This window comes from Haemaphysalis longicornis, unplaced genomic scaffold (assembly GCF_048455015.1).
Source record: "Haemaphysalis longicornis isolate Haplotype H1 unplaced genomic scaffold, Haemaphysalis longicornis Haplotype H1 scaffold_3, whole genome shotgun sequence".
Lineage (NCBI taxonomy): Eukaryota > Metazoa > Arthropoda > Arachnida > Ixodida > Ixodidae > Haemaphysalis > Haemaphysalis longicornis.
This window is the reverse complement of record NW_027526335.1, coordinates 118,568,758-118,593,026: the sequence shown is the minus strand read 5'-3', so window position 1 is coordinate 118,593,026 and position 24,269 is coordinate 118,568,758. Positions and strand designations below refer to the sequence as shown.

Below are 24,269 nucleotides of genomic sequence, written 5' to 3'. Positions count from 1 at the left end.
GGAGTTGTCTCAGACGACACTGGCCGATTGACGCAAGCGACAGTGTCTTACGTGACCATATTTGTCGAGCGAGCACCATGTCTCACGAAACGATTATTTTATCCATGAACAAACACAAGCCAGGTTTAAATACGGTCACAAACAAACCGAACGCAGAAAACGGCTTGCTGCGGTGTGGTGGCGCCATCTAGGTTCTCTAACCATAAACAAGTCTCCACTTTAGCGGAAGGACCTGTTCTTATGATGTCATAAAGCTAAAGGGCTATAATATAAAATAAAAGCCCACCCCGTACCACATACGTATCACGGGTGACGCCAATTAAAAATAAACAAACTGGACCGAGGTCAACTAGAGTTTTGACGAGAAGGAAATACCCACCGAAGTGGAAAATAAAAGGGAAAATGCTACACAGCGACACCACAGCCAGGAGAGCGGGCCCGGGGAGACTCCCCTGATCTCCCCTGGGACGGTAGCAGGAAAGGTTGGGCTGAGGGATGCGGATGGTGGTAATAAGGAATGGGTTATGGGAAAGTGGGTGGGAATGGGGACAGCGAGGTTTTCGTTCTAATCCTTAGATGTCTGACTCCTAAAATAGGCCTGAAAACTCAGGATGGGCGTCAGACGGTTCCTTTTGAAATTCAGCGGACCCCACTATAGGTTCCAACTATCTGAGCTCCGACAGCGAAGAACAGGGAGAACCCGCGACGGAGTGACGACACCTAATCTCTGGACCCTTTTCACAACCAGCCCCCCGGCTAACACCCACCAGGTCCCCCGAGTACTCAAGAGACACCTGCCCAGCCTACATAGGTACTAATCCCCCTCGTCTCAACGGTTTCGGATACTGGTAAAGCTAACTGTCCGACGGACGGGGTAAACTGTACCCTGTACACATCCGTCGATCCTATGTGCACCTGAATCACCTATCTCCATAGGAAGGCCTATGTGACTTATAGGGTTTCGGTGGACTTCTTATGTGCTCCTATGCCAACCACTCACCCACCAGGGAACCCCTCCCCATACGGGCAGCAGTCATCAGGTGGAAGAAGTAATCCTTATAGAGTACGACCAGCCCTACTCCCGATACTGAGAACGAGAAGCTTCCCTAAGAAGTGAGCCAATCCCTCTTTCCTCGGTCCTAGCAAGTGCGCGCCTCCTAGACTGGTCGCTACTAAAGGCCAGAGATATTGGCCATCATCAGCACCTATCGAAGGCCCTGGATCCTGTTGTCCAGGAACCTACGTGTCGGCAGCGAGCAGTCGTGCCCGCGTGGGGTGACTGCGGCGGACCCTTAATAAGAGATCCTTTTTCACCGCTTTTAAGCCAAGTTCCCAGAGCCAGCCTCGGTAGCCACCCAGGCTGTCCGGGCCTGCCTCCGCGTCCAGCATCGGCTCTGGGGCTGGAACTGGCCCATACAGTTCCAGGGAGTCGCTGCCACTCCCTTGGGGTTTTGCATCCCCGGGTGAGACCTGGCCCTCACCCACCGCTGCCGTTGGCAACCGACCAAAGCTAGGCAGCCGAAACCGCCTTTGCCCAGCCAGCTGGCAGGGGGGACCACTAGCAGGTGGCAGTCGGATTTATGCAAACGTCGTTCAAGCACATGTTTTGGCGCGAGAATGAAAATTTGAGGTTAAATTGATTAATTTCGCAGTGAATAAAGCATCGCTTGCTTCCAGACAAGCACTGGGGACAACGGACACTGTAGAACATGAAATCTTTCGAATAAAACGAACTTCTCTTTTGTCTTCCCGGCCCCTTTAAGTGTGTGCCCTGACCGCATTACGAAGGTTGTTAGGACAGATTTCGCAAGAGTAGCTAATATTCTCACGCACTCCTCCCACAAAGTTCGCTAGCACAAAGTCGTTACATTGAACGACAAGATGAGGAAAAACTTGAGTCAAGAACAAACGGTTTCAAAAACGGTTGACACAAATGGTGAGTGCGTTACAGATAGTGGAAGGCACTTAGGGCTTACGTTGTGCGAGAAGATGCTGAAAACCACTGGCGTGGAGGAGAGAATGTGGAAGGCAGCCGGGTTGTTTTCCGCCAACCAGTTGGCCACCATGAAGCCATCCACGAAGAATGACTTTCCGCCGACGTCGTCCTTGACGTCCATGGCCTTGAGGCAGTGCAGCATCTGCATGCCTGCCATGCGAAATCCAAGTACTGAGTCAGAGACAAACCTTTTTGGTTGCTAGAAAACAGCTCGATTGGTGATTATTTTCCCGATCAGCGGCATTTTTGCTTTCGAATTTAGAGGTTAGCAAGTAAGGAAGAACTAGGGTCTCAGAACAACGCCACAAAATCAGTGAACTACAAAAATTTATTGAGGTTGGAAGTATCCTTAGCCTGGCCGTAACGGGTAATAGGTCAACAAAATTGCTTGACTGTAAAAACGTGTTTATCGTTATAGCGAGAAAAGCGTTTGTACTATCATCCATTTACAGAGATGACAATGCGTATACGTGACACTGAGCCGCCCAAAGTTATTTATTAACGTAATAAAAGGCGGACTGTTAAGGTAGCATTGACACCCGAATTATTTTTACAGCTGCCACTTACGGTTTAGCAAATACATAACGGCGACTTTGGGATGGTTATCTCGCTTAAGGACTCAATGAAAGGAACATTGATACGCTGAAGTAAAATTAATGCAAGCCGCTACTCTTTCAACATATTTTTAAGGTCAGAACATCCAGTTTAAAGTGCAATAAAGCCGGCTTCCTCGCTGCTGCTAGGGGTAGGCTTTGCTTCAATTTGTTTCAGCCACTGGATTCGTCTTTTAATAACAGACCATATCAAAGCAAGCGGGCGAAGGTCAGAGCTTTCGTTTCTACTTACTTTTATAGTATTCAAATAATATAGCCTTCTAGAAAGCGGGGGAGGCTAACAGAGGTTGTAATAAGGCAACGAAACTGTCTCTCAGTTCTAAGGTTCGGGTCTCACAACTTTGCCCTTTAGCAGCATCATACTGGCTGGGTCGTCTTACGGCCCGGAAAAGGTGCTGTAATTTTTTTAACCAATACGAGGCACATCTTCAAAAAATGAACATTTCTCTGGTAATCTAAAACAATTTCGTGTAGGCGGTACTGTCCATCAACAAATGTATGCAGTGATTAGCAATAGCAGTGAAATAATACCTTCTATAACAGGCGAAAGTTATTGCTCATGAGTCGCATTTAGAAGTTGCTTCCCACAAACGAGCTTAACAGCTTACTCCTGATGCCTATAATTTCCGTGAATTCAGGTAGAAGGACGTGTTAGACCTCATACAGCACTCACATAGAGCCGCGGCTTTCCAGAACGAGTGTGTCAAAATCCTTCAGAGGTCGCTCGAACCATTTTGAGCCGTAAAGTGGCAGTTGAATTCAAAATGGCCCGTCACAGGATAGCGGTCTCTCTTAAAACACACTGATTAAACCTCACTTCTAACTGCATATGGCAGATTAGCCTTTGTAATAAATATGACTGTTCAGAGGAAGCCTGGAGCTCTATTTTCGCTGAAATGCCCACTGTACTGTGGCGGCGAGCACGGCGTCATCGCGTCTTAGCGTATGTGCGTGTGGAGACAGTTTTCCGAAAGGCAAGTAGAGGATGCCTCACTGGGCAACGGCAGAAAATGGGAAAGCGAAGCAAGCTACACAACTTTTATCCGCCCCTTTGTGTGGATTAATTTGAAGGAGTTAGAAACAAAGCAACGAGATATGCGACGCATTTCTTTAGGCTCGGAATACAATGTTCACTGAGACAATGGGGATGTTGCAGTGCACGAGATTGCGCAGGAACATGCCTAGGAACAGCCGTACGAGTGTAGAAAGCTTTTCGCTGGAGACAACTGTACAGCGCGCACTTCATTATGAAACAGCACAGAAGCGTAAGAACCGAATAAATGAACGTACCGGGTGAGTTCTCGCGGTAGTTCATGTCAGTGTGGAGCTCCAGGTGCATCCCGGTGTAGGCGAGGTGTCCCGGGTCAGTCTGGATGGGCTCGCAGATCACATCGAACGTGTCGCCCCAGATGGTTGACTTCACGTAGGCTACGCGTCGCACGGCGTTGAGAATCTCTCCCTTTTCTGTGGGGGCACCTGTGGCGACAGCGAGCTTTGCTTAGATCTGGCGCATGTAAACTGGCGTTTATTACAAGGTAGTATACGAAAACGTTTTGACACTTTTTTCGTGGCGCTACGTTTTAGGCATTTCTAACAAACTACGACAATATTTCATTTTATATTACAGCTTTTTTAGCAACAGTGCGAACGTGCGATAGTCGGTAAGGGTCATGATTAAAACAGCGCAAGGGACAGGACAGCAGAATTGACAAGCGCCTGCCCTTGTCAGCTGTTCTCGTGTCTTTCCCTTGCGCTGTTTTAATCATGGCGATTTTTTTATAGACTGGTTGGCCGACCGAAAAGCTCTTATAAAAAAATAAGGTAGTAGGACCTTCATATTTTGATTTAAGACGGTCTAAATTTCGCCTGAAAACATCTCTCCCTAGCAATGCATTTCGGTTTAGAGGTGAAGCCGGCATTCAAGATATTGATGTAAGCTTGGTCTGTGCAAGCTGGCTTTCCCACGTTGCCCGTTCTGCAGCGAAGCATGACCATTCACGGAGGGTGTATGATAATAGAAAATGGCTCTAACTCTTGTATTACGAAACGTACCCCTAAACAAATACATGACAAGATCGCGCTACGACGACTCTACACGCGTAAAACGGGGCTTCTATTATGTCAAAACGTTCAGTTGAACATCACGAAAAGGAACGGCTCTGTATAAGACAATACAAGGAGTACAATAGACAATAGAAGGAGAATCCGTCAATAAGAAGGAGTACAAAAATATACCTTCATCGCTTGAATCACGTATCGGTATACATTTAGATAGTGCGTAGATGCGCTTACTCAGTGCGCGAAAAATCGTAGCTTTTGCGCTTCCCTCAACTTTCTTAAAAAGGGGACGGTAAAATTTTCACGAAATAATTTGCTGGACCGAGTCAAAGCAGATTTATGTAATTCTATGTAGCAATTTCGCACTATAAAAAATATTCAATTCAATTTTATTTTATTTCAATGTAAGTGATGCTTGGGGGCATGGACAGAAAGCCATACTGTGGCTTCACTGGGTCCATGGCCCCTACATGGCAGACAGTGAGTACTACAAAGGACACGTACTGTCGGCGTCAAATGAAACGCGAACGCAAAAATATGAACCAAAACGTGCAAAATTGCAAAATACTGTTCGTAGAGTTCATATATTGGCACACTATTGGTATAATTGAAAATCTACTTTTCCCAACTTTGTTTTTGTAACTAAGCCACGCTTCATTTTGCTTGCATGGAAAGAAATCGCGCTATTTGTGCGTTCAGGTTCATATTTTCGTGTTCGCGTTTCCTTTGACGCCGATAGTGCATCTCTCACAAGGCACATATTATAATTCTTTCACAACACCTGTAAGTGCGACAATTTTCACTACAAAACAAAAAACAAAGCAAATAATAACTATCAGCTTGAAAATTCTTTACAATACATAGTTATAACGAGCTGAATGCCGAACACTTCTTAATAAACACATCATTACGTGTAGTTTTAGAAACAACCGCAAACGTGCACATTGGCTTGAAAAAAAGCTGACATCAGGTAATGGTGAGGCCCTGTGTATGCAGCATACCGATCTTGCAAGGCACCCCATATGCGCGATGTATACTGTACGGTTTTAGGCTGTACGAGACACGAGGCCCCAAACAGAACGTCCTTGTGCTCAAAAAAGCCAGCTACGCCTGACAACTTGCGAATTTTCACGCCAAGCTACAATATCCCGGAAACGATCTCTTCTCAGTGGCCTCGATTAACTGAAAAAATTGATTCACGCAGCGTCGTGGCCACTTATAAGCTTCGCTTTATATTTATTTCGTTTGCGTGTCCCCAAAACTTCTCAGGTGATAAGTTAGAGGTCAAATAAAAACTGGCAAAGAAAACAAGCATATGCAGTCGCGTGTGTTATAATTTAGCCTGAAAGTTTAATAACGGGCTGAAATTTGTGATTTTGCTAGATATGGGAATAGATGCTCCCTAGCACTAATACTGTAGGTGGAAGAGCTTAACATTTCCACTACAGCGCCTGTTATTCCAAAAAGCGAACTGTCTGAGGATTCGGCTCAGGTTAAATGCATTACTCAATTGAAACCCACTTCAACAAGACACAGGTGAGTGTTTTCGAAAAGGAGTGCAGACACCGCGAATACTTAGATACACGTTGAGTAAGGCACAGCGCGGTACTTTTAGCATTAAGAAACTTCAGTAGCAGCGATATTTCATGCAGGCGCCAGCCCGAGGTGTCTCTCCAAGTGCGAAAAGGTATAGGGGTTTTGTGGGTACAATTTACGAAGTACTGTGAAGATGATAGGCGGCAAAATAGCTCTTTCAGGATGCCCATTATTGATCTCTCGCTATGTCATTTATGTTATCTTCCGCTAAGGAAGCATCCGCGTTGTACGACTGCCGTCGCTTCCACTAAACGGCGATTACTTTTCCGGCCATACTGATCGGCACCGTAGTAGACGCAACAAAAGAGAAAGAAGGCGACCGGCAGGATGATGTCGTCTTAGTTTTCCAAGAACAGATAAAGGAATGCCTTCTCCCCGCACCTCCGAAACTACTTTTAGCTCTGTTGCATGCAGTGGGCAACACTTAGCCCGATATTCTAGCAGTGCGTATGAGATTATGGGGCAAACAAAACGAACGCCCGTAACCGTGTCGGCTACGTTTTGTACGTTCATGGGTTGAAAACAATTTCAGTTGTTGCAAGAGTCGATTCAGCCGGCTTATGTAGGGCTTTCACTTCACCTCGAAGTACGACGACGCCGAACTTGTGCATGTAGTCGAGCCACCGATAGAGGCCATCGTCGGAGTCCATAAACTCTTTGTAAGAGACCTCGGGAAAGGTCTTCCAGATCAACACGCGGTCCCAAAGCACCTGGGGTGGCACTGCGCTGAGGTTCTCCGCCGTGTCAGGGTTCAGCATGTAGCTGCGGGCATTTCTGTACAGCCTGCAAAAAGAAGAATTTGTTGGTGCCAATAATTAGGTGGCAGTTATTCGATAACACCTCGACACTTACGACATAGTTTTCTGTACTCATCTGTTTAAAGGGGATAAATAAAATCTGCAATCACTCTAAAAGCTTTAAGGGCAAATTTTGTCGTTCATTAGTTAAAATTTGATGTTTTCGCATTTCCGTTTCATATATCCTGGCTACTTCTGGTTCATGGTTCAACATACAAAGCCTTCTGCTCCTTGAAAAAAGAAAAGTTTCGTAATTGACCCATTTTTATAGTCTCACACGTTTGTTTGTTTTTCTGTTTTTGTACTTCTGGCCCCAAAGGAGTAAAAATACCGCATCTTAGAAATTAATAAATTGAAGATTAAAATCTTCGATTGCAGGTTTTACCCAGTACTATTCTCTTGAACAAAAGCGGGATAGAAGTGGTTTTGTAGACGTCCCTCTCCTGTCGTCCTTGAAACTCCGTCAATGATATCCGTCGCCAGCTCACTTACTGAGGCTGGCTTCAAAGAGTGCACAGCTTTTTGCTTTTACTGTACTTTTGCAAATTCAACTGTTGATGTGGGTCAGCAAAGTTTTTTGTTGTATCAGTTTAGAATGGTCAAGGGGTAGGAGTTTTTATGTTGAGGATACCTGCCAAAGAAATGAGGTCCAAAATACGAAAAAAAAATTCTCGGTACACTCAAGTCTTCCTTCGGGATTTGACTGCCTGGTGTGGAATTGTGACCTTTTATATTCACGTCCTTTTGTATTCGTGTCAACAGTTCAACACAGCACTACGTTATTGTAGCGTCCTTAGCCCACTTTACTGCGTCCTAATACACCTTATTTTACCGTAACAAACCCTAAACCTTTTTGTGTCAACCTAAATATCCCAATCCACCATAATCCATTTCAATCTACCTTAATCCTACCGTAATGCATCCTTATTCTACCTTAATTTCTCATAATACACGTTAGTCTGCCTTCCGTCATACTAATTTTCCTTTCCTTTACACATCTGAATCTATTTCTCACAGTATTCCATCTTAATCTACTTCAGTCTGTCTAATCATTATTTATGCGGCGTACTCTGCCTACACCTACTTCAAATCAGCTTATTCCCACCTTAATACACCCGATGCCACCCTAATCACCCTACATTTGTCCCATTATTCCTGATCTACATTAGCCCGTCTTAATTCTAATCCCTCCTTAGTTTCCATCACCCACCTTAATCCCTTCATTAACACTCCTTAATTCATCTTTCTCCTTATAGGAGAGGCAGAATTTGAGCTATTGCATCATTATGACTTATATACTGGTCAGCCTTAATTTAACTCAGGACACACACAAACGAAACACGAAACGCACTGTTTTTCTCCGCACTGTTGCAACAGAATCACCTGCCTAGGCAATATATAAATTTACAAGGCGAGGCGAAGTACCGTAAAATTCAGTTGGTCGTGCCAGCGTTGCGCTTCGTCTTTCCTTTGTGTGTGCCTCGAGTTAAACTTAGGCTGAGCAGCATATGTCATCTTAATCCACATAAATTCTTTATTACACCTAATCAACTTAAATCTCGCTAAGTCAAGTATCCGTTCATCTCCTATTCTGCACCAATTGGGCTTTGGACCTACACAACTTTCGGCCCAACTTTTTCAAGGGTGCTCCAGGGCGCTGCCTCATGAGATATATGGCCTTCATTACAATACGCGGACAACAAAAAGTGTACCTCAAGTCCATCACAGTCTACCATTTAGAGAATAGTTCTTATCCTGTTTATCATACATCAGAAACATTGGCTTAAGTCATGCTGGAAAATTTCCTCGCATTTCTTCTGCTTCTTCAAGATCGTTCCCCTAAAGCTACCTCCTCACCGACAGCATGCTGTCCGCAATGCCAGCTTAAGCTAACTTCTATTCGGTAGTTCTAAAATTAACCACGAGTTCGTTAATGTGTTGCATTCTTTGCCGAGTACCCCCACAGCCAGGGCCGTGTAACGCCTGCATGTCCACAAAAAAGCTGATCTGGGCAAACTTTCACCAGTAATCCTCATAATCGCGTAAACGAACATAATTGTTCGAACTGAATTTTGGAAAACCGAAAATAATACAAATAGAAAAGCAGCAAAAAGTGGCGATCCGTGTAAAGCCCTGCATTTCCACAAAAATGCTCATCTGGCGGGGGTTCCATCAGTAATCGTTATAATAGCGTAAACGGAGATCAAGAACCAAAAATAAGAAAAATAGAAAAAATAGCGGAAAGCGGGGAACCATGTAAAGCCCTGCATTTCCACACAAATGCGTATTTGGCGGAAGTTCCCACCTGTAATCGTTATGCGTAAATGAAGATAAATGGACGATCAGAATTTTGAGAAACCAAGAATACGAAAAATGAACGAAATACTGACAGAAGACGAACCGTGTAAAGCTCTGCATTTCCACAAAAATGCAGATTTGGCGGAAGTTACACCTGCAATCGTTACAAGCGCGCGATGGAAATGAATGGTCGAACAAAATTTTAAAAACCAAAATACAGAACTAGAAGAAATAGCGAAAAGCGACGAACCATGTGAAGCTCTGTATTACCACAAAAATGCTGATCAGGCGGGAGTTCCATCAGTAATTTTTATAATGGCAAGAACGGAGATAATTTGATCAACGAAATTTTGGAGATCAAAAAATAAGAAAAAAGGAAAAAAATAGCGAAAAGCGGACAACCACCTAAAGCTCTGCATTTGCACAGAAACGCTGACCAGGCGGAAGATCCACCACTAATTGTTATAATGGCAAAAACAGAAATAATTTGTCCAACGGAATTTTGAAGAACTAAAAATAAGAAAAATAGAAAATATAGCGACAAGCAGAGAACCGCGTAAACCTCTGCATTTCCACAAAAAAGCATATTTGGGGAAGTTCCACCTATAATCAATATAATGGCGTAAATTGAGATAATTGGTCGAACAGAATTTTAAAAACAAAAATAAAAAGGAAAATATGGCGAAAATTATCGAATCGTGTGAAACGCTGCATTTCTACAAAAATGCTGATCTGACGGGAGTTCCACCATTAATCGCCATAAAGCGTAAACGGTGGCTATTGGTCGAACAGAATTTTTAAAAACCAAATATAGTAAAAACGAAAACCGCGTGAAGCCCTGCATTTCCACAAAAATCTAGATTTGGCGGAAGCTCCACCTTTAGTCCTTATAATGGCGTAAACTCAGATAAATGGTCGAAGAGATATTTGAAAATGCAAAATAAAAACTAGAAAAAATAGCGAAAAGTGGCGGACTTTGTGAAGATCTGCATTTTCACATAAATGCTGATCCGGTGAAAGTTCCACAAATAATTTTTATAATAGCATAAACGGAGATAAATGCTGGAACAGTTTTTTTAACAAAAAATAACAATACAAACAATAGCGAAAAGTGGCGAACAGTGTGAAGCCCTCTATTCGCATAAAAATGCAGAATTGGCGGAAGTCCCACATGTGATCCTTATAGCCGCGTAAACTGAGATAAACTGCGGAACAGAATTTCGAAAAACCAAAAATAAGAACTGGAAAAAAAAAAAAGCGAAAAGTGGAAAACCATGTCAGGCTCTGCATTTTCACACAACTGCTGATCCGGCGGAAGTTCCAACAGTAATCTTTATAATAGAGTACAAGGAGATAATTGGCAGAACAGTATTTGAAACACGAAAATGAGAAAAATAAAAAAAATAGCGAAAAGTGGCGAACAGTTTAAATCCCTGCATACACAAAACTGGTGATTTGGCGGATGCACCACCTGTAATCCTTATAATGGCGTAAACGGGGAGAAATTGACGAACAGAATTTCGAAAAACCCAAAAATTAGAAACATATAAAAATTAGCGAGAAGCGGTGAACCTGCAGTACCACAAAAATGTAGATTTGGCGGAAGTTCTACCTGTAATATTTATGATAGCGTAAACGTAAATAAATGGCGGAACAGAATTTTGAAAAACTAAAAATAAGAGAAGCAGAAAAAACGCGAGAAGCGGCGAATCCTGTAAAGCGCTGCATTTCAACAAGAATGCACATTTGGCGGAAGCTCCGCCTGTTATCGTTATAATAGCGTAAATCGTGTGAGCATTCGCGGCGTTACATTAATGGGATACGCAGTGCAAGCGATACCGCCACTATCATGGCCAGTGTGAGCACTGAGGGATACGCTTCCCTATCTCTTGAACTGACGCCCCATCGCCATTACCATCTGTAAATAATCATCAGCATCATCGTCGGTCTCGCGCTTCCCGGTTGGTTCGCTCCGAGGAGGACAATAAACGTCGTCTCCGAGACCTCGTCTCTCACTCTCTCAATCGTTATAATTTCTCGAACAGAATATTGAAGAACCAGAAAATGTGACTAAAGAACTCACACTTTGAACAAGCGGGCCATGATTGCTACGCATGAGTGGATAATTTCTTAGTTTCTGCAAGATTTTTGTTGTAAAATATTCCTACTCGCTCTTTTCCCGGCCCTTTGATGTGCTTGAAATACGTGAATACAGTATAGGGCAAGCTCCAGTGCAAGAAAAGCGCATTGCACTAACCATAAGGGTTCGTAGGAGGATTGATGGGTTCCCTTGGAGTCGCCCCACGTCACCTCCAAGTTGCCGTCCGCGGATACCTCCATGCTGACGGGCCGCACGTTGTAGTCCAAAGCCACGCTGTCTACCAGCTTCTGCTTGCTGTCCGGGTGAATGCACTGAGGACAGCTGCAGTTGTCCCGCAGCTGCATTGCGAAGCGGAAGGCCGCTGCGGCACTTGCGACGTAATGACCTTCCCAAGACCAATCGTTACAAAATATAATAGAACAGAACAATACGATGTAGTGTGGAGTACTTGTAGCTGCAATATTTAAGGAAAATTAATATAAGGTATTTTCGAAATTATGCCAGGTCTACCTGATGTTGAGATACAGAAGCATATATGATTTTCTGGGCCCTGAAACATTTCGACCGCAATCGGACAGAAAACAACTTGTGTTTTAAGGCTATCGTATACACTCAGATTGGGGGGCTTGCAATATGTACAGTTGTAGAAATTCTCAACTGCAATATAGTCATCTATTTTGGGACATTTCATTTTTATACCAAATCTTGACGACTGTTTAGTACGTTTCACTGATCACGCAGTTCATGTGCCATGCTACGTAATCCGGCAGTAGCTTTAGGACTGGTATTGTGAGGATCTATTCCTTGAAACAGCTGCTCTTGCGGATCGGAAAACTTTTCAAAAGGGTACTTTTACAAAAGTACCCTTATACAAACGTTTCTGTGCCCCAGCTGGGCCTGAAAAATATTCGGCAGACATCCGTAGTCAAAGCCAACGTATCTTGGTGGTTTACTAGTCGAGGTCTCAAACAATTCGCTTTACTCCTTGTCATATTTAATACAGCGTAAGTTTTTATGTGTCGTACCCAAATGTAGTTGAGCTCGCAAGCTTGGTCATCGCTGAAGACGACCTTGACGGTGTGTGCCCCCATGGGCAGCGCCTGGGCAACGCCGAGGGGCTTGGCTTGCTTCCCGACTTGGGCCAGAGCGGCTGTTCCTGCATAGAGCAAAAGGCAGACGTTCCATGTAAAGATTCCTGAACAAGAATTTGCACAGGCGCCGGCAGGAGCTTGCTCAGGGGCCCTATTTTGTGGCGCTGAGTAACAGTGTTAACCGAAACACAAATGTCCAAGTACCAGAAGCTCACCAAGCAGAAGCCATGACAAGTGGCTGATTAGGGCTATTTAAACACCTAACCAGAAAATGGATAGCTTACAAGCCCAAAACTGAATGGTCATTCCACGAAGTCAACACGAATTTCACCTGAGCGTAATTCAGTTCATTTCTGCCTATTATGTTTTGCTAATTATTCTTCTTTCATCTATTTGCTTATATATGGGCTTCATTTTCAAGACCGCTTACAAAAAGCACAAATTAGCACAATTCTCCACCGAGGCAGCTGCGCCACTCACCTCGTTCTCGGCGCTCTGCCAATTATCTACCAGTTACATACACCCACGACATGTGCCTTTCAAGCGGCAATAAAGAGAAAACAGGTTTTATTCATTGGAAAGATTGGCTTGTTAGGATAACTTTGACAACACTATTACAAACGTGGTCACTCAAATACGCTATATAAAGAGGAGAACAGAACACACATGCGACATCTTAGCGACTTTTACCTAATGAATTCACGAGGTATTATGGGCAGCTCGGTGATATTGGCTGAGGCCGGTAACATTCAACGCAAATTCCACAGCTTGAGAAACGAGCTCTTTGCGATTGCATTCATTGCAGAATTCATTTATGGGAATAAGAATGATGGGCTAAACCATGATATTTACGAACGGACACGTAGACATAGAAGTAATGTAGTGCGTATGGCCTGGAATATGCCGGCCGACGCTGCGCACCCGTCGGGCACTCTGGGCTTTTCTGACACGACACTGGTCAACTGGCACGAGCAACACTGCCGCTTACGTGGCCCTTCCCGTCGAGTCATACCCAATATTTTACGACACGATTAATATCCACCGTAACAATGAGCTAAGTGCACGCCCCGGGAAAAAAAGAATTGCGTACCAGCAGTGCTCCTTGATCGGTATTGTTTCTACATCTATGGAGAAAAATAGTATCCGGGCTACAAACAATTATGCTTTGACCGTTGGCGGCAGCCTTAGTCAACGTACTAACTATAGTTCTTGGTACCTGCCTTGGATACGTCATTGTCGACATCACCAAACACACAATGTAGCGGGAGCAATTTAAATTTTTCTCAACGTATTTCATGTCTCAGTGAACAAAGCATCTTTTGCTGGCGTACAAGCATTCATGGCACCATAAAACACCAAATCTTTCATATCAAGAAAACTTGTATTTTCCCTTGATGGCCCCCTTAAAGGTGAGGGCGCATACGGGCATCCGGAAAATTGTGAATTGTTTCAAGATGAATGCCAGTGGTAATGCTCGAGCAGAAGGCGCGCCGCTTGATTACGCACGGCAACGGACGACACAATTCTAAGGCTCCCGGCTGCAGCGCCACACTTTTACCGTGGCTGTTGCCGGGAAACAGCCACGGTAACCCTTTCGATGCATCCTTGTTCTACACTACTTCTCGGCCCACTAGAAATGCTGCGTCTGGTAATTTCAATCTGCCCCCCACAAACAACGCGTATGGAGAACGTCAGTTGCCGTTTATTGGAGCAAAAATATGGAACAGCTTGCCATCTGAAATAAAGAAAGCCCAAAATTTTAACACTTCTATAAAAAAATTTTATCTAAGCTTGAATGATGCGAGCTAACTTCGCGATTTTTTGTTTTCTGGCATGTCGTGTTGCAGTGACAGAAATATCATACGTGCTGGATGGTTATTTGGTTTGTGCATTCTTCAAAATCTGTGCCGCTATTCTTGATTGTGAATCTTGTTGTGGCCTAGCAATGAATGTTGTATTTGTTTTGTATTTGGGAATACCGGTACTGGTATTGTTGGCGACTTAAATGTTTCTTGTTTTTTATGTTATTATGTACACTTTAGAGATTTGCCTGCATTGGTGCACCTTTTGACACTATCGCGATTATAAATTTTATTGTTTTTGGGCACGAAGATTGCATGTTTAAAAATGCTTGTACTAGTACTGTACAACAGCCTGTGTGTTGGAGTGTTAGTTTTTTTTTTTCTGTAGAAGAAAGCCTGCATCGCATACATTTTCTTTTTGGACCCAGAACTAGCCATTGGCTATGGGTCCAAGCAGTCTGATGATCCTTTGTATTGTATGATTTAACAAATAAAATTAAAAAAAAAAGTAGTGACATTTCTATCCCGTTTGACTATCAATGAGAGGCTTCTCCCTCTGACAGAACCATGCTGCCTGATTACGCTCTTTGTTGTCGCTGACAGCCTTAGCGGGGCATACCGATAGATTTAGGCACCGGCATGTGTGTTTTTTGGGCAACACGCGCCCTAAACTGCCAGGCTTCGTACGTACACCTACAAAGATAATCGTCAGACGGGGGTCGTATAATATCAAAGATTACAGATTAACGGAGAAACGTAATCTTCTGGCTAGAGCATAAACAAATATGAGGGGCATGTTGTCCAGGTACGGATATGCAGCACTAAAAACGGTGACACAAATAAGAAGGCAGTATGGTCCTCGTAGGAAAGTAGGCTAAATTGCTGCCTAATTCACGGTATCATATAGCAGAACACGTATTAGAGACACGTCTAACTACTATAAGCAAAATTCACTGCGCATACGTATGCTTACAAGAGAGCGCGCGTGTATGCGTGCGTGCGTGCGTGTGCGTGTGCATGTGCGTGTGTGCGTGCGTGTGCGTGTGTGTGCGTGTGCGTGCGTGTGTGTGCGTGTGCGCTTTAGAGATGCTGGCATTGAGAATAAAAGCACTAATTTTCAAAGGGGTACAAACAATTGTGGGGAACAACGCAAATATACTTACAAGGATAGAGCAACTCTTAATTAAAATATATTACCTCCCTTTCTGGAATTAAATTCCACGTAGCTAATAAAAACTCTCCTCTGCGAACGTGTACAAACAATAAAAAGAGAAAAGAAAAGGAAAGGAAACTGATTCCATAGCGAACGCCTCATCCAACGCAAGGCTCGCGCAAGGATGTATGTGCCTGAATTCTACAACCATATGTCGTCACCTAGCGTAGTTAGCCTCGACTTTTTCAGTTGCTCTCTGAATCATCAGGTTGTGGAGGAGTATCAGGACTTCAACGTGGGGTGGTTTAGAAATCTCGATATGTCAACGGTTTGGAGAGTGAAGAAATAGCGAAACATTTGCGAGAAGGCGGAACATTCAGATGCCATAAGGCCGAAATGGTGACGTAACCTGTTCAAAGAATAGTAAATGTGTATTGGCTACCCAGTGCGTAATGTGAGTGCTGCATGCATTTAATGGGATTCGAAAGCTAACGAGAAAAACTTTGCGACCCGACGCACGAATAGCTTCAAGCGTAGCTTCTCGAATGTCGCAGAAATTATGCTTTTGGGTTGCTTATGTCCGTAGACGGAAGGTCACTTAGACGAATTTTCGAAGTTCTTGATCGGTAAAACAAGACTTGAACACGACTCACTTTATAGCACAGGTACCGCTAGAAGGAACGTTTTCTGTCACATCGACTTGTTTCTGACAACTCGGTTTCAGTATAGTTGAAAAATTTCTAATAAAATGAAACGTTTTCACATCCGCCGGTATTGAACTTATCGCATATCAGTCTTCGTGCTTACGAGGAGCTATGCCAGTTCCACCATAGTGTTTTAGACGAGCAGTGTAAAGCGTAATTTGCTTCCTCTAAATTATGAGGACTGCTTTTAATACTGTGGTCCCGTACTTGTATCCTAATAAGCAATAAAATGAAGGCAAGTATAATGGGACCCCCTACAAATTGTGGCAGGCAAGAACATAACGTGAACACATGATTAATAAATAAATTTTCAACCTACAAACGCTGCTTAACGTAGTAGAGCGAATGACTTATACCCTCATCTGTATCCCTGATTTGATTGTAGGGTTTAAAGCGCCGACGCAACGCAGGCGATGAGGCGCGCCGTAGTGCAGGGCTACGGATTAATTTTGACCAGCTGGGGATCTTTAACGTGCGCCGAAATCTCATACACACGGGCGTTTTATCTTTTGGCCTCCATGATAAAAGCGGCCGCCGAGGCCGGGAATCGAACCCGCATCCTTCTGCTCAGCAACACAACATCTTAGCCCCTGAGCCACCGCGGCGGGTTTTATTCTAGTTTTATTTGGGCCGATGCAACTTTTTTTAAATATCACGAAAATAGGCGCATTCGAGTCAATCCATTCTCCGTGTTACGTTAATGATGGCCTTATTCCTCGTTTTGAAGAAAGGCTCCAAGTAGCTACCCGTATACAAAAACCACAAGTTCTTATTCTCGAGAACGTTATGCCCGCTTTTCTGACGGGGGCGAAAAGCGAAAACACCCGTGTATTCGAGGTATCTGCGCACGTTAAAGATCCCTAGGTGGACAAAATTAAGCCGGAGCCCTCCACTACAGCATGCTTCGTCGCTTGTGTAGCTTCGGCGCGTTAAACCTCTTAACTAATCAGCAGGAACGTCATGCACCGCTCTAGTGGCACCCAGAATAGGAACAGAAAGACCTGTTACCAGAAAAGATACGGCAGTTTGATAATTTTGGTGGGGCTGCCCATCGTTGCAGCGGCGTCAAGGTCGGCGCCAGTGGTCGTGGTCTGAGGCTGCGCACGAGGCTCGCCCTGACCAGGGACAACATGACTCTGAGGTCGACGCTAATCCCTGTCAAGCGTCCGCCGTGCCCCGGACGATGAGACGCTGGACCCCGCCCCTCTCCGCTGATGATGATGATGCTTCTCGGCGAATGGCGCATCCCCAATCGTCTGTTTATTGTTCCTCTTTGTCATTAATTTTCAGTAAAAGTTATACTGCGCACAAACACTACTTTAAGCAAGGGCACACATACGCGTTCCAGGGTTTGAGGCGGGCTTCACAAGTCTAGCGTAGCCGAATTAAAAATAAGGAAAGAAATAATAAAAATATCAGTCCCTTTCTTAAGAGAAATATCTTAAGAAAAGAAAGGCCACGCGAGATCTCGTTGGTGCTATTTTGGACGGCATTTCACAGACATACCTTGTTTATTGAACCTTGAAGTTGCCTTTAATGACGGGTCTAAGCATTTCCGCCAGGTCTTCGCTTGCTGTGGATAGTACTGTAAGATCTTGATTAAAGCTGAGTTTGCAGGGTTAGCTGGGCGTAGGTGTTTCTTGTTAGCACGTGCCAGGCTGAGCAAATTTTCCTGCAAATATTCTGTCAGGCCAGTGACACGAATAGCCTTACGAGGGAGTGTTGATATTCGTTGATTTGTCGTCGGCGCGCTTGGATACAATCTACCGGTGCTGTTTGTTTGCTGCCGGTGCCTTTATTGGCCCTTGAATGTGTTTAGAGGTCCTGTTAGGCATTGGTCTCTTGGCTGCAACACGACCTGGTTTGTTGAAATGGGCTTGAAGTGTATTGTTTGAGAATTTAGACACGTTATGATTTGGGAAATTCCAAAATTATTTTATGAATTCCCGATTAACTTGATTGATGTCCTACATTTTTTGCGGGGACACTGATAGCGGGTATCCAGTGCGAGACATTGAGGGCAAAGAGGCGAAGGGTGGAAAATGGGGTTGATGCGGTGAAGGTTAGTTCGGCAGGGGGTTGTGTGGGTTTACAGTAACAGCCAGTGGCGAGCAGCCCCGCCCCGTGGGTGCGGGAAGGGTGTGGGGGAGGGTATATCCTGCGGTGGAGGCGGACGTGTTGGGTAATGTCTCGGTACGAGACTAGAGTGTCTCGGTAGCTGGGGGTGGCGTGGGCAGAACCAAAAGAAGGGCCTTCTGGGGTGACAAGAGTTCGAGCTGGACGGTGGCCTCCCTTATTGGCTTCTTTTCCCGTGTGAGCAGGGGTCTACAGCAGAGCCACGGGGTGGGATGGTTTTCTACTGGAGAGGCTTTTAAGGGCGATTGGAAGGAGTAGTCCTGCAGAGAAGTTGCGAATTGCCGATTGAGAGTCCGAAAGGACGACTCCGGGTGTGAAGACTCTACTAGAGCGACGGCAATGGCAGTCTGCTCCGTAACGTTTGCTGATGTGTGAATTGTGAGTGAGTACAAGGGGGCCCTGTCAATCGGCAAAATGACAGTTGGGACGAAAGCCGGCTTCCCGTGGTAGGTAGTTGCGTCGACGCATAAATGTTGCTGGGAAGGAGGGAATCTGCGCTGGAGATGTCTTGCCCTGGCCAGTCGGTGGTAGGCGTGATAGGTTTTTTTTTAAACAAGAATGTCAGACCGAGCAGCCTCCGTGCTTCTTGCAGTTTTGTGCTGCCAGTAATGTTTCTAACTATTGCTGCGGGGTATCTGCGGTGCACTGGCATTGATGCCAATCTTTCGCTACTGCCGAAGTTGCGGCCGCCGATGGTGTAGGTGCTTCAGAATCGATAGAGTACAAACACCCACCACTACGCAGAGTGCAACGTAGAGCGCACTCTGAATCGCGTCGCAGTCAACATTAGGATTTATTGTGGTGAAACAGTGCGGAAAAATCAGGATAGGAAGAAGAGGACAACAGGAGCACTGCGTCAGGACTGCTGGATTAGTTAGATTTAAATAATGACACAAAAATTAGCACGAAGAACAAGTAATAACGTTGAAAAGTGTCGCGAACTGGGCCAAATTATGACACAAAAAAGAGCCCGAAGAACAAGTAATAAAGTGCAAAAGTGCCGCGAACTGGGCCAAATTACGACACAAATAAGAGCCCGAAGAACAAGTAATAAACTTCAAAAGTGTGTGAACTCGGCCAAATTAAGACACAAAAAAGAGCCCGAAGAACAAGTAATAAAGTTCAAAAGTGTAGCGAACTTGGCCAGTTCGCGACACTTTTGAACTTTATTGGCCAGTTCGCGACACTTTTGAACTTTATTACTTGTTCTTCGGGCTCTTTTTTGTGTCCTAATTTAAATCTAAGTTATCCAGCAGTCCTGAGGCAGCACTCGTGTTGTTGTCCTCTTCTTCTTTCTGTCCTGGTTTTTGCGCGCTGTTTCACCACAATGAATCTGTACCAACTGGCCCAGTTCGTGACACTTTTGAACATTAGGATGACAAGCCTTTTGCTGCTACAGGAGCCTAATGCGGGATAAGTAAGCCGGCTGTTTCGTTCAGTGGGTAACAAATTTATTCGGAAACGTTGCCCAATACACCTCCGCAAATGTGTGCGCTGCTTAGGTGTTTCCCAAGGCACTTCAGCGAAAATGGACACAGCGAGAAGCTCCTTTGCTCCACCGGACGCTGTGCACCTGCTTTTTCCCTCAATGGGTCATTTATTGCCTGGCATTTATATGCTTTGTCGCCGTAGCGGTGGTCACATTAGTGCCATCGTCATCCCAATTCGAAGAGGCTGGGTACGTTCAGATAATTCATTTTGTTTAAAGGTTGTTGTTATGTTGTTGCTACAAAACTACATTTAATAACTAGAGTGTTCTAAACAAAGACCTGTCCGGAAGCTTTACTGCTCCTAAGGCTGGCAACATTCCTGAAAATGTCAAAACTAGGCATTTCGTCCCTGTGCGATATCACGAACCCAGAAAATAATTTTTCCATATGAAATTTGTTTTGGTACACACTCAAAGGAACTTTTTTTACAATTGCTTCAACTTGAACAGACTTCTACCGTCTTCACACCAAGCCCGCACAATGCATTGCTTATTGTTGCGCCCGTCGGTAGCGCTGATACGTTGTTTGATTTCATGGATATATAATTTTTCCAAAATCTCCAGACACGTATGTTGTCCGAAAAGAAATGAGGTCGTCAATCCTTTAAAATTACATTTTATCCAAGCCATTCTTCAAGTGGAAGTTTCAGTCTGTGCGAGGGTTGGCATAAAAGCTAAATTTTTTTTTATTGTTATCAGAGAGAGAGAGAGAGAGACAACCTTTAATAGAAAAGGATGACCACTGGTCACGATGGGGAAAGGAATGGGGAGGGATGAGAAGAGTTTGTGTCATGATCAAGGCCAGCAGAAGGCAAAGGAAATACCCTGATGCGAAGAGGGCAATTACCCCGAGTGGGTATGCGCCTTATATATGTAGGCCATCATGACTAACATCTACAGCCAACCGTCGACGAAGAAGGACCACCGATAAGGGTTCGCTCACGATCCGCCTAGACCCCGAGTTGCAATTCACTGCTACTGCCACTGCTTGTAAATAATTTGTAAATGGATTACTTATGTACAGTGCTCACGGATTGAAACGCGACACCGCGAGCGCGCGGCCGCCGGTACATGCAGCGTCGTCCACGGACGCCCGCGACAGCTAGGCTCGCGGTGTTCCAATGTGCAACGCCTAGCTGTCGCGGGCGTCCGCGGACGACGCTGCATGTACCGGCGGCCGCGCGCTCGCGGTGTCGCGTTTCAATCCGTGAGCACTGTACATATCTTGTCAAAGCCTGCCTTTCGGCTGCGTCACAAAGTGTCTATTATCACGTCAACCGTGAGAATTACCATCAGAAATTTCTCACGGCCGTCGCCTCTCATTGGCTAAGCACGCTACAAGGAGATTCTATGGCATAAATATTCTCTAAAAATCCGTGTTTGCAGCTGCCCCTATAGCCCTCCGTATGGTGCTGGCTTTTAAACAAGAAGGCTCAGGTTCGAGTCCGACATTACGAAGGTTTATTTTTGTTTTTTTAACTTTAGAAATTTGTCGGTCATCGTAATTGTGTAATGCCTTTTTTACTCTGGTTTATACTGTACCAAGAGATCGACGTACACGACTCCTAGAATGTGTTGGATTACGTTTAATACAGGTTGTGTTCTGTGTAACTGGATTGGGTAACATTAGGTTTGTTGCAGTTGGGCTGGATTTGGGTAGGTTATGACGCGTTCGCTTAGGTTAGGTTACGTCAGGTTCGGTGAGGGTATGTTCTGAAAGTTAGGTTAAGTTGGGACGTAATATTATTCAGCGAATTTTAGGCCAGCAAGCTTTTATGGTAACAAATTTCCCGGGGTAGTTCTCACGGCTGCTGTGAGATTAGACGCAGCGAACTTGTAAATAGCCTGCCGATCGGCTGCGTGACAATATTCGGGTTGCCAAGTTAGATCTCAGTTGTCTAGAGTAAGGGCTCACCAGCACGACGTTTCTGGTGGTAGCACCGAGCGTGTCGAAGCATGGGAACGGTCCCCGTGCGCACGACGTCAGCCCTGGTTGCGGGGAGCGATGACGCTACCGCCAACGTTCTCCGCACCAGAGGAAGCAGTAGGGACCTCGCCGACGGAGCAGCCATCTTTGGGTCGGATGGTGAACTAACACCTCCTTGTCCTTACGGGCGTTCCTGCGAGGAAAAGCAAGTTTCGCTTTCGTAAGCGCTTGTTTAAGAAGACCTGCTTGGAGAGCTGACAGTATATCTAGTTAAGCTAGACAACCTTGCTAATCATAATGTCAAGAACGGCTCGAAACTATGGCTGTCTGCACAACTATCGAGCCCTCATAATTGCTCTTGTGAAAGCATATGTTCAAATGTGCTTCAACCTTGAATTCGCACTCTGCACCGGCTTTACAGGTTTTGTTACTCAAAAGCATTGCGGAGTGCCAACTGTTCCTTCCGGCAAAGAAGTTTATTCTTATAAACCGCATTGAAACTGACATAACAACTGGCCCAGCTTGCACTAGTTGCGGAACTGGCGGCCCCTCTTTCCCCGACGGAGACCCGGCTGTTGCACGTCACATGAATTTCAGAACTTGCCACTGAAAGTTCTTAATGACTGGCAGACCTGGATAATTTTTTTTCCGCAGGCTCCCTCATCTCTCCCATAGAGGACCACGTTAGCACGCTCTAGAACCCGCGGCGAAGTCGAAAGCCAACGCCCTCGCTTTAAACCCAAATTAAATGCTGTGCACCTGAAATGTGACGATATCTCAATTGTATATACGCCGATTTCATAACGCGAGGAACCCAGGTTCGATTCCGAATGTGGGAAGCGTTTTTTTTTTCTTTCCAATTGGATGCGTATGCTATTCTTCCCCGCCTGTGCTAACGCCCTACCCGTCGGGTCTTTGGGGTGGCCCAGTGGGTATGTTGCCGGTTTCATGGCCTGCGGTACCTCCCTAGCCAGATTTTTTTTCTTGAAGATTCGCGGTTTCTTTGTGCGAACGACGGTCAAAGCTCGGCCTTAACAGCTAGGCTGTTAAGAAGCCAGTGCGGGGGTTAACTGATGAAATCCAGCTGGTGTATATTTACATGTTACCGTCAAAATACCAGCATATTTACAGTTAACGTGCCCACATGGACGTAAAATTTTTACTACGTTCCACAGGGTTTATTTTTCCTGTAGATGAGCCAATAGTAACATTTTACGAATATAAAAGAGCACATTTTTTTCCTATTGTAGCACTATATAAAAAACATCAAGTTCGAGCACGAAGCGACCACAAAAGTAGGTTGTATAGATCAGAGGAAAGCACTCACGAATTGCTCAAGAGCGAGAAGGGAGCCGGAGAAATGTTTAATTGTGGCAACTAAAGTGGTTGGTACTCTGTCGATAATTGCAACATAAAATTGGTGCACGCAGCGGTAGGCGAGGTGGCGCCTTTTCTGTATCATTTCCTGGTTGCAACAGTTAAGGATATGAAGCAGCCGGCTACCTAAAACCTATCGCTGTGCACATCCACGCCGCTAGGGGGACGGTTCCCTTGCGTTTGGTGTTTTTCGTTTAGGTATTGTTTCGCGCTTAGCTCACCAAATACGCAGGGAACTGAGACAAGTGAGGGAGCGCAGTTCTAAACAGATTATATGTGGATCATGAGCACGTTGGTCGGCTTCCCATAAGTGGGAATTTTTTGAACGGAGGTCGACCTGATCAGAACGAGCTAATCCAAACAGACGCAACGGTAAAACGAGCACCATTGCGTCTGTTCGGGTCAGCTTATTTTTATTCGTAGCTGTCCAGCTCCGGTCTTGATTCTTAGCTTAGGCTGGTGGGAAGGGCCGTCGCGGCAGGGGTCTCCAATGTAGTCCTGGACTGAGGACACCGCACGACATTACGATGTTCTTAATAAAGTTTATTCTCTCTCTCTCTCTCTCTCTCTCTCTCTCTCTCTCTCTCTCTCTCTCTCTCTCTCTCTCTCTCTCTCTCTCTCTCTCTCTCTCTCTCTCTCTCTCTCTCTCTCTCTCTCTCTCAAACGAAAAAGAAGAGATTTGCTTTTTGCCTTTTTCACCCATATTTTTAGTTCGGAAAGTATATTGAGGTCATATTTTTAGTATTTGTGTTCAGTTCCTTGCCGCAGTAAACTTGACATCCGCGTTCTGTCCAGTGCTTATGCCAACTAAGTTGTTTAGTTTTCAAGCGGGATATTTTTTTCTCAGCACAGACAAAATTGTGCATTTTGCTATGCTGCTGCATATACTTTTTTCATGAGACCAAGGAGCCTAAGAGCTAACTTTTTTTAAATAGTTGCTCTCAAGTTTGATTCATTCTTAGCAGAAAAACCACTGGTTGCCGAGAAGTTTTATGTCGTACATCGCGTTAGAACAAGCAGGAAAAGGATTCCCGCCCACGTAGAGAAAAAAAAATATTAAAACAAAAATATTGTTAGCTACAGACATATGTTTGGAGACACACTCTGTTTCCCAACATCTATCACAAACC

General features: G+C 44.8%; 1 protein-coding gene across 1 annotated transcript in view; it reads right to left on the bottom strand.

Annotated features, from left to right (window-relative positions):
- The window catches only part of LOC144175038 (gamma-butyrobetaine dioxygenase-like), a 57,410-nt gene that overhangs the window by 12,106 nt on the left and 21,035 nt on the right, over window positions 1–24,269 (bottom strand). The window contains exons 2-7 of the mRNA XM_077704070.1: window positions 21,751–21,955; window positions 12,486–12,616; window positions 11,617–11,798; window positions 6,845–7,047; window positions 3,901–4,086; window positions 1,977–2,146 (exon numbers count right to left, since the gene is read on the bottom strand). Of these exons, the coding sequence (XP_077560196.1) occupies window positions 1,977–2,146; window positions 3,901–4,086; window positions 6,845–7,047; window positions 11,617–11,798; window positions 12,486–12,616; window positions 21,751–21,907 (1,029 nt within the window). The 5' untranslated portion in view covers window positions 21,908–21,955. The remainder of the gene's footprint in view (window positions 1–1,976; window positions 2,147–3,900; window positions 4,087–6,844; window positions 7,048–11,616; window positions 11,799–12,485; window positions 12,617–21,750; window positions 21,956–24,269) is intronic.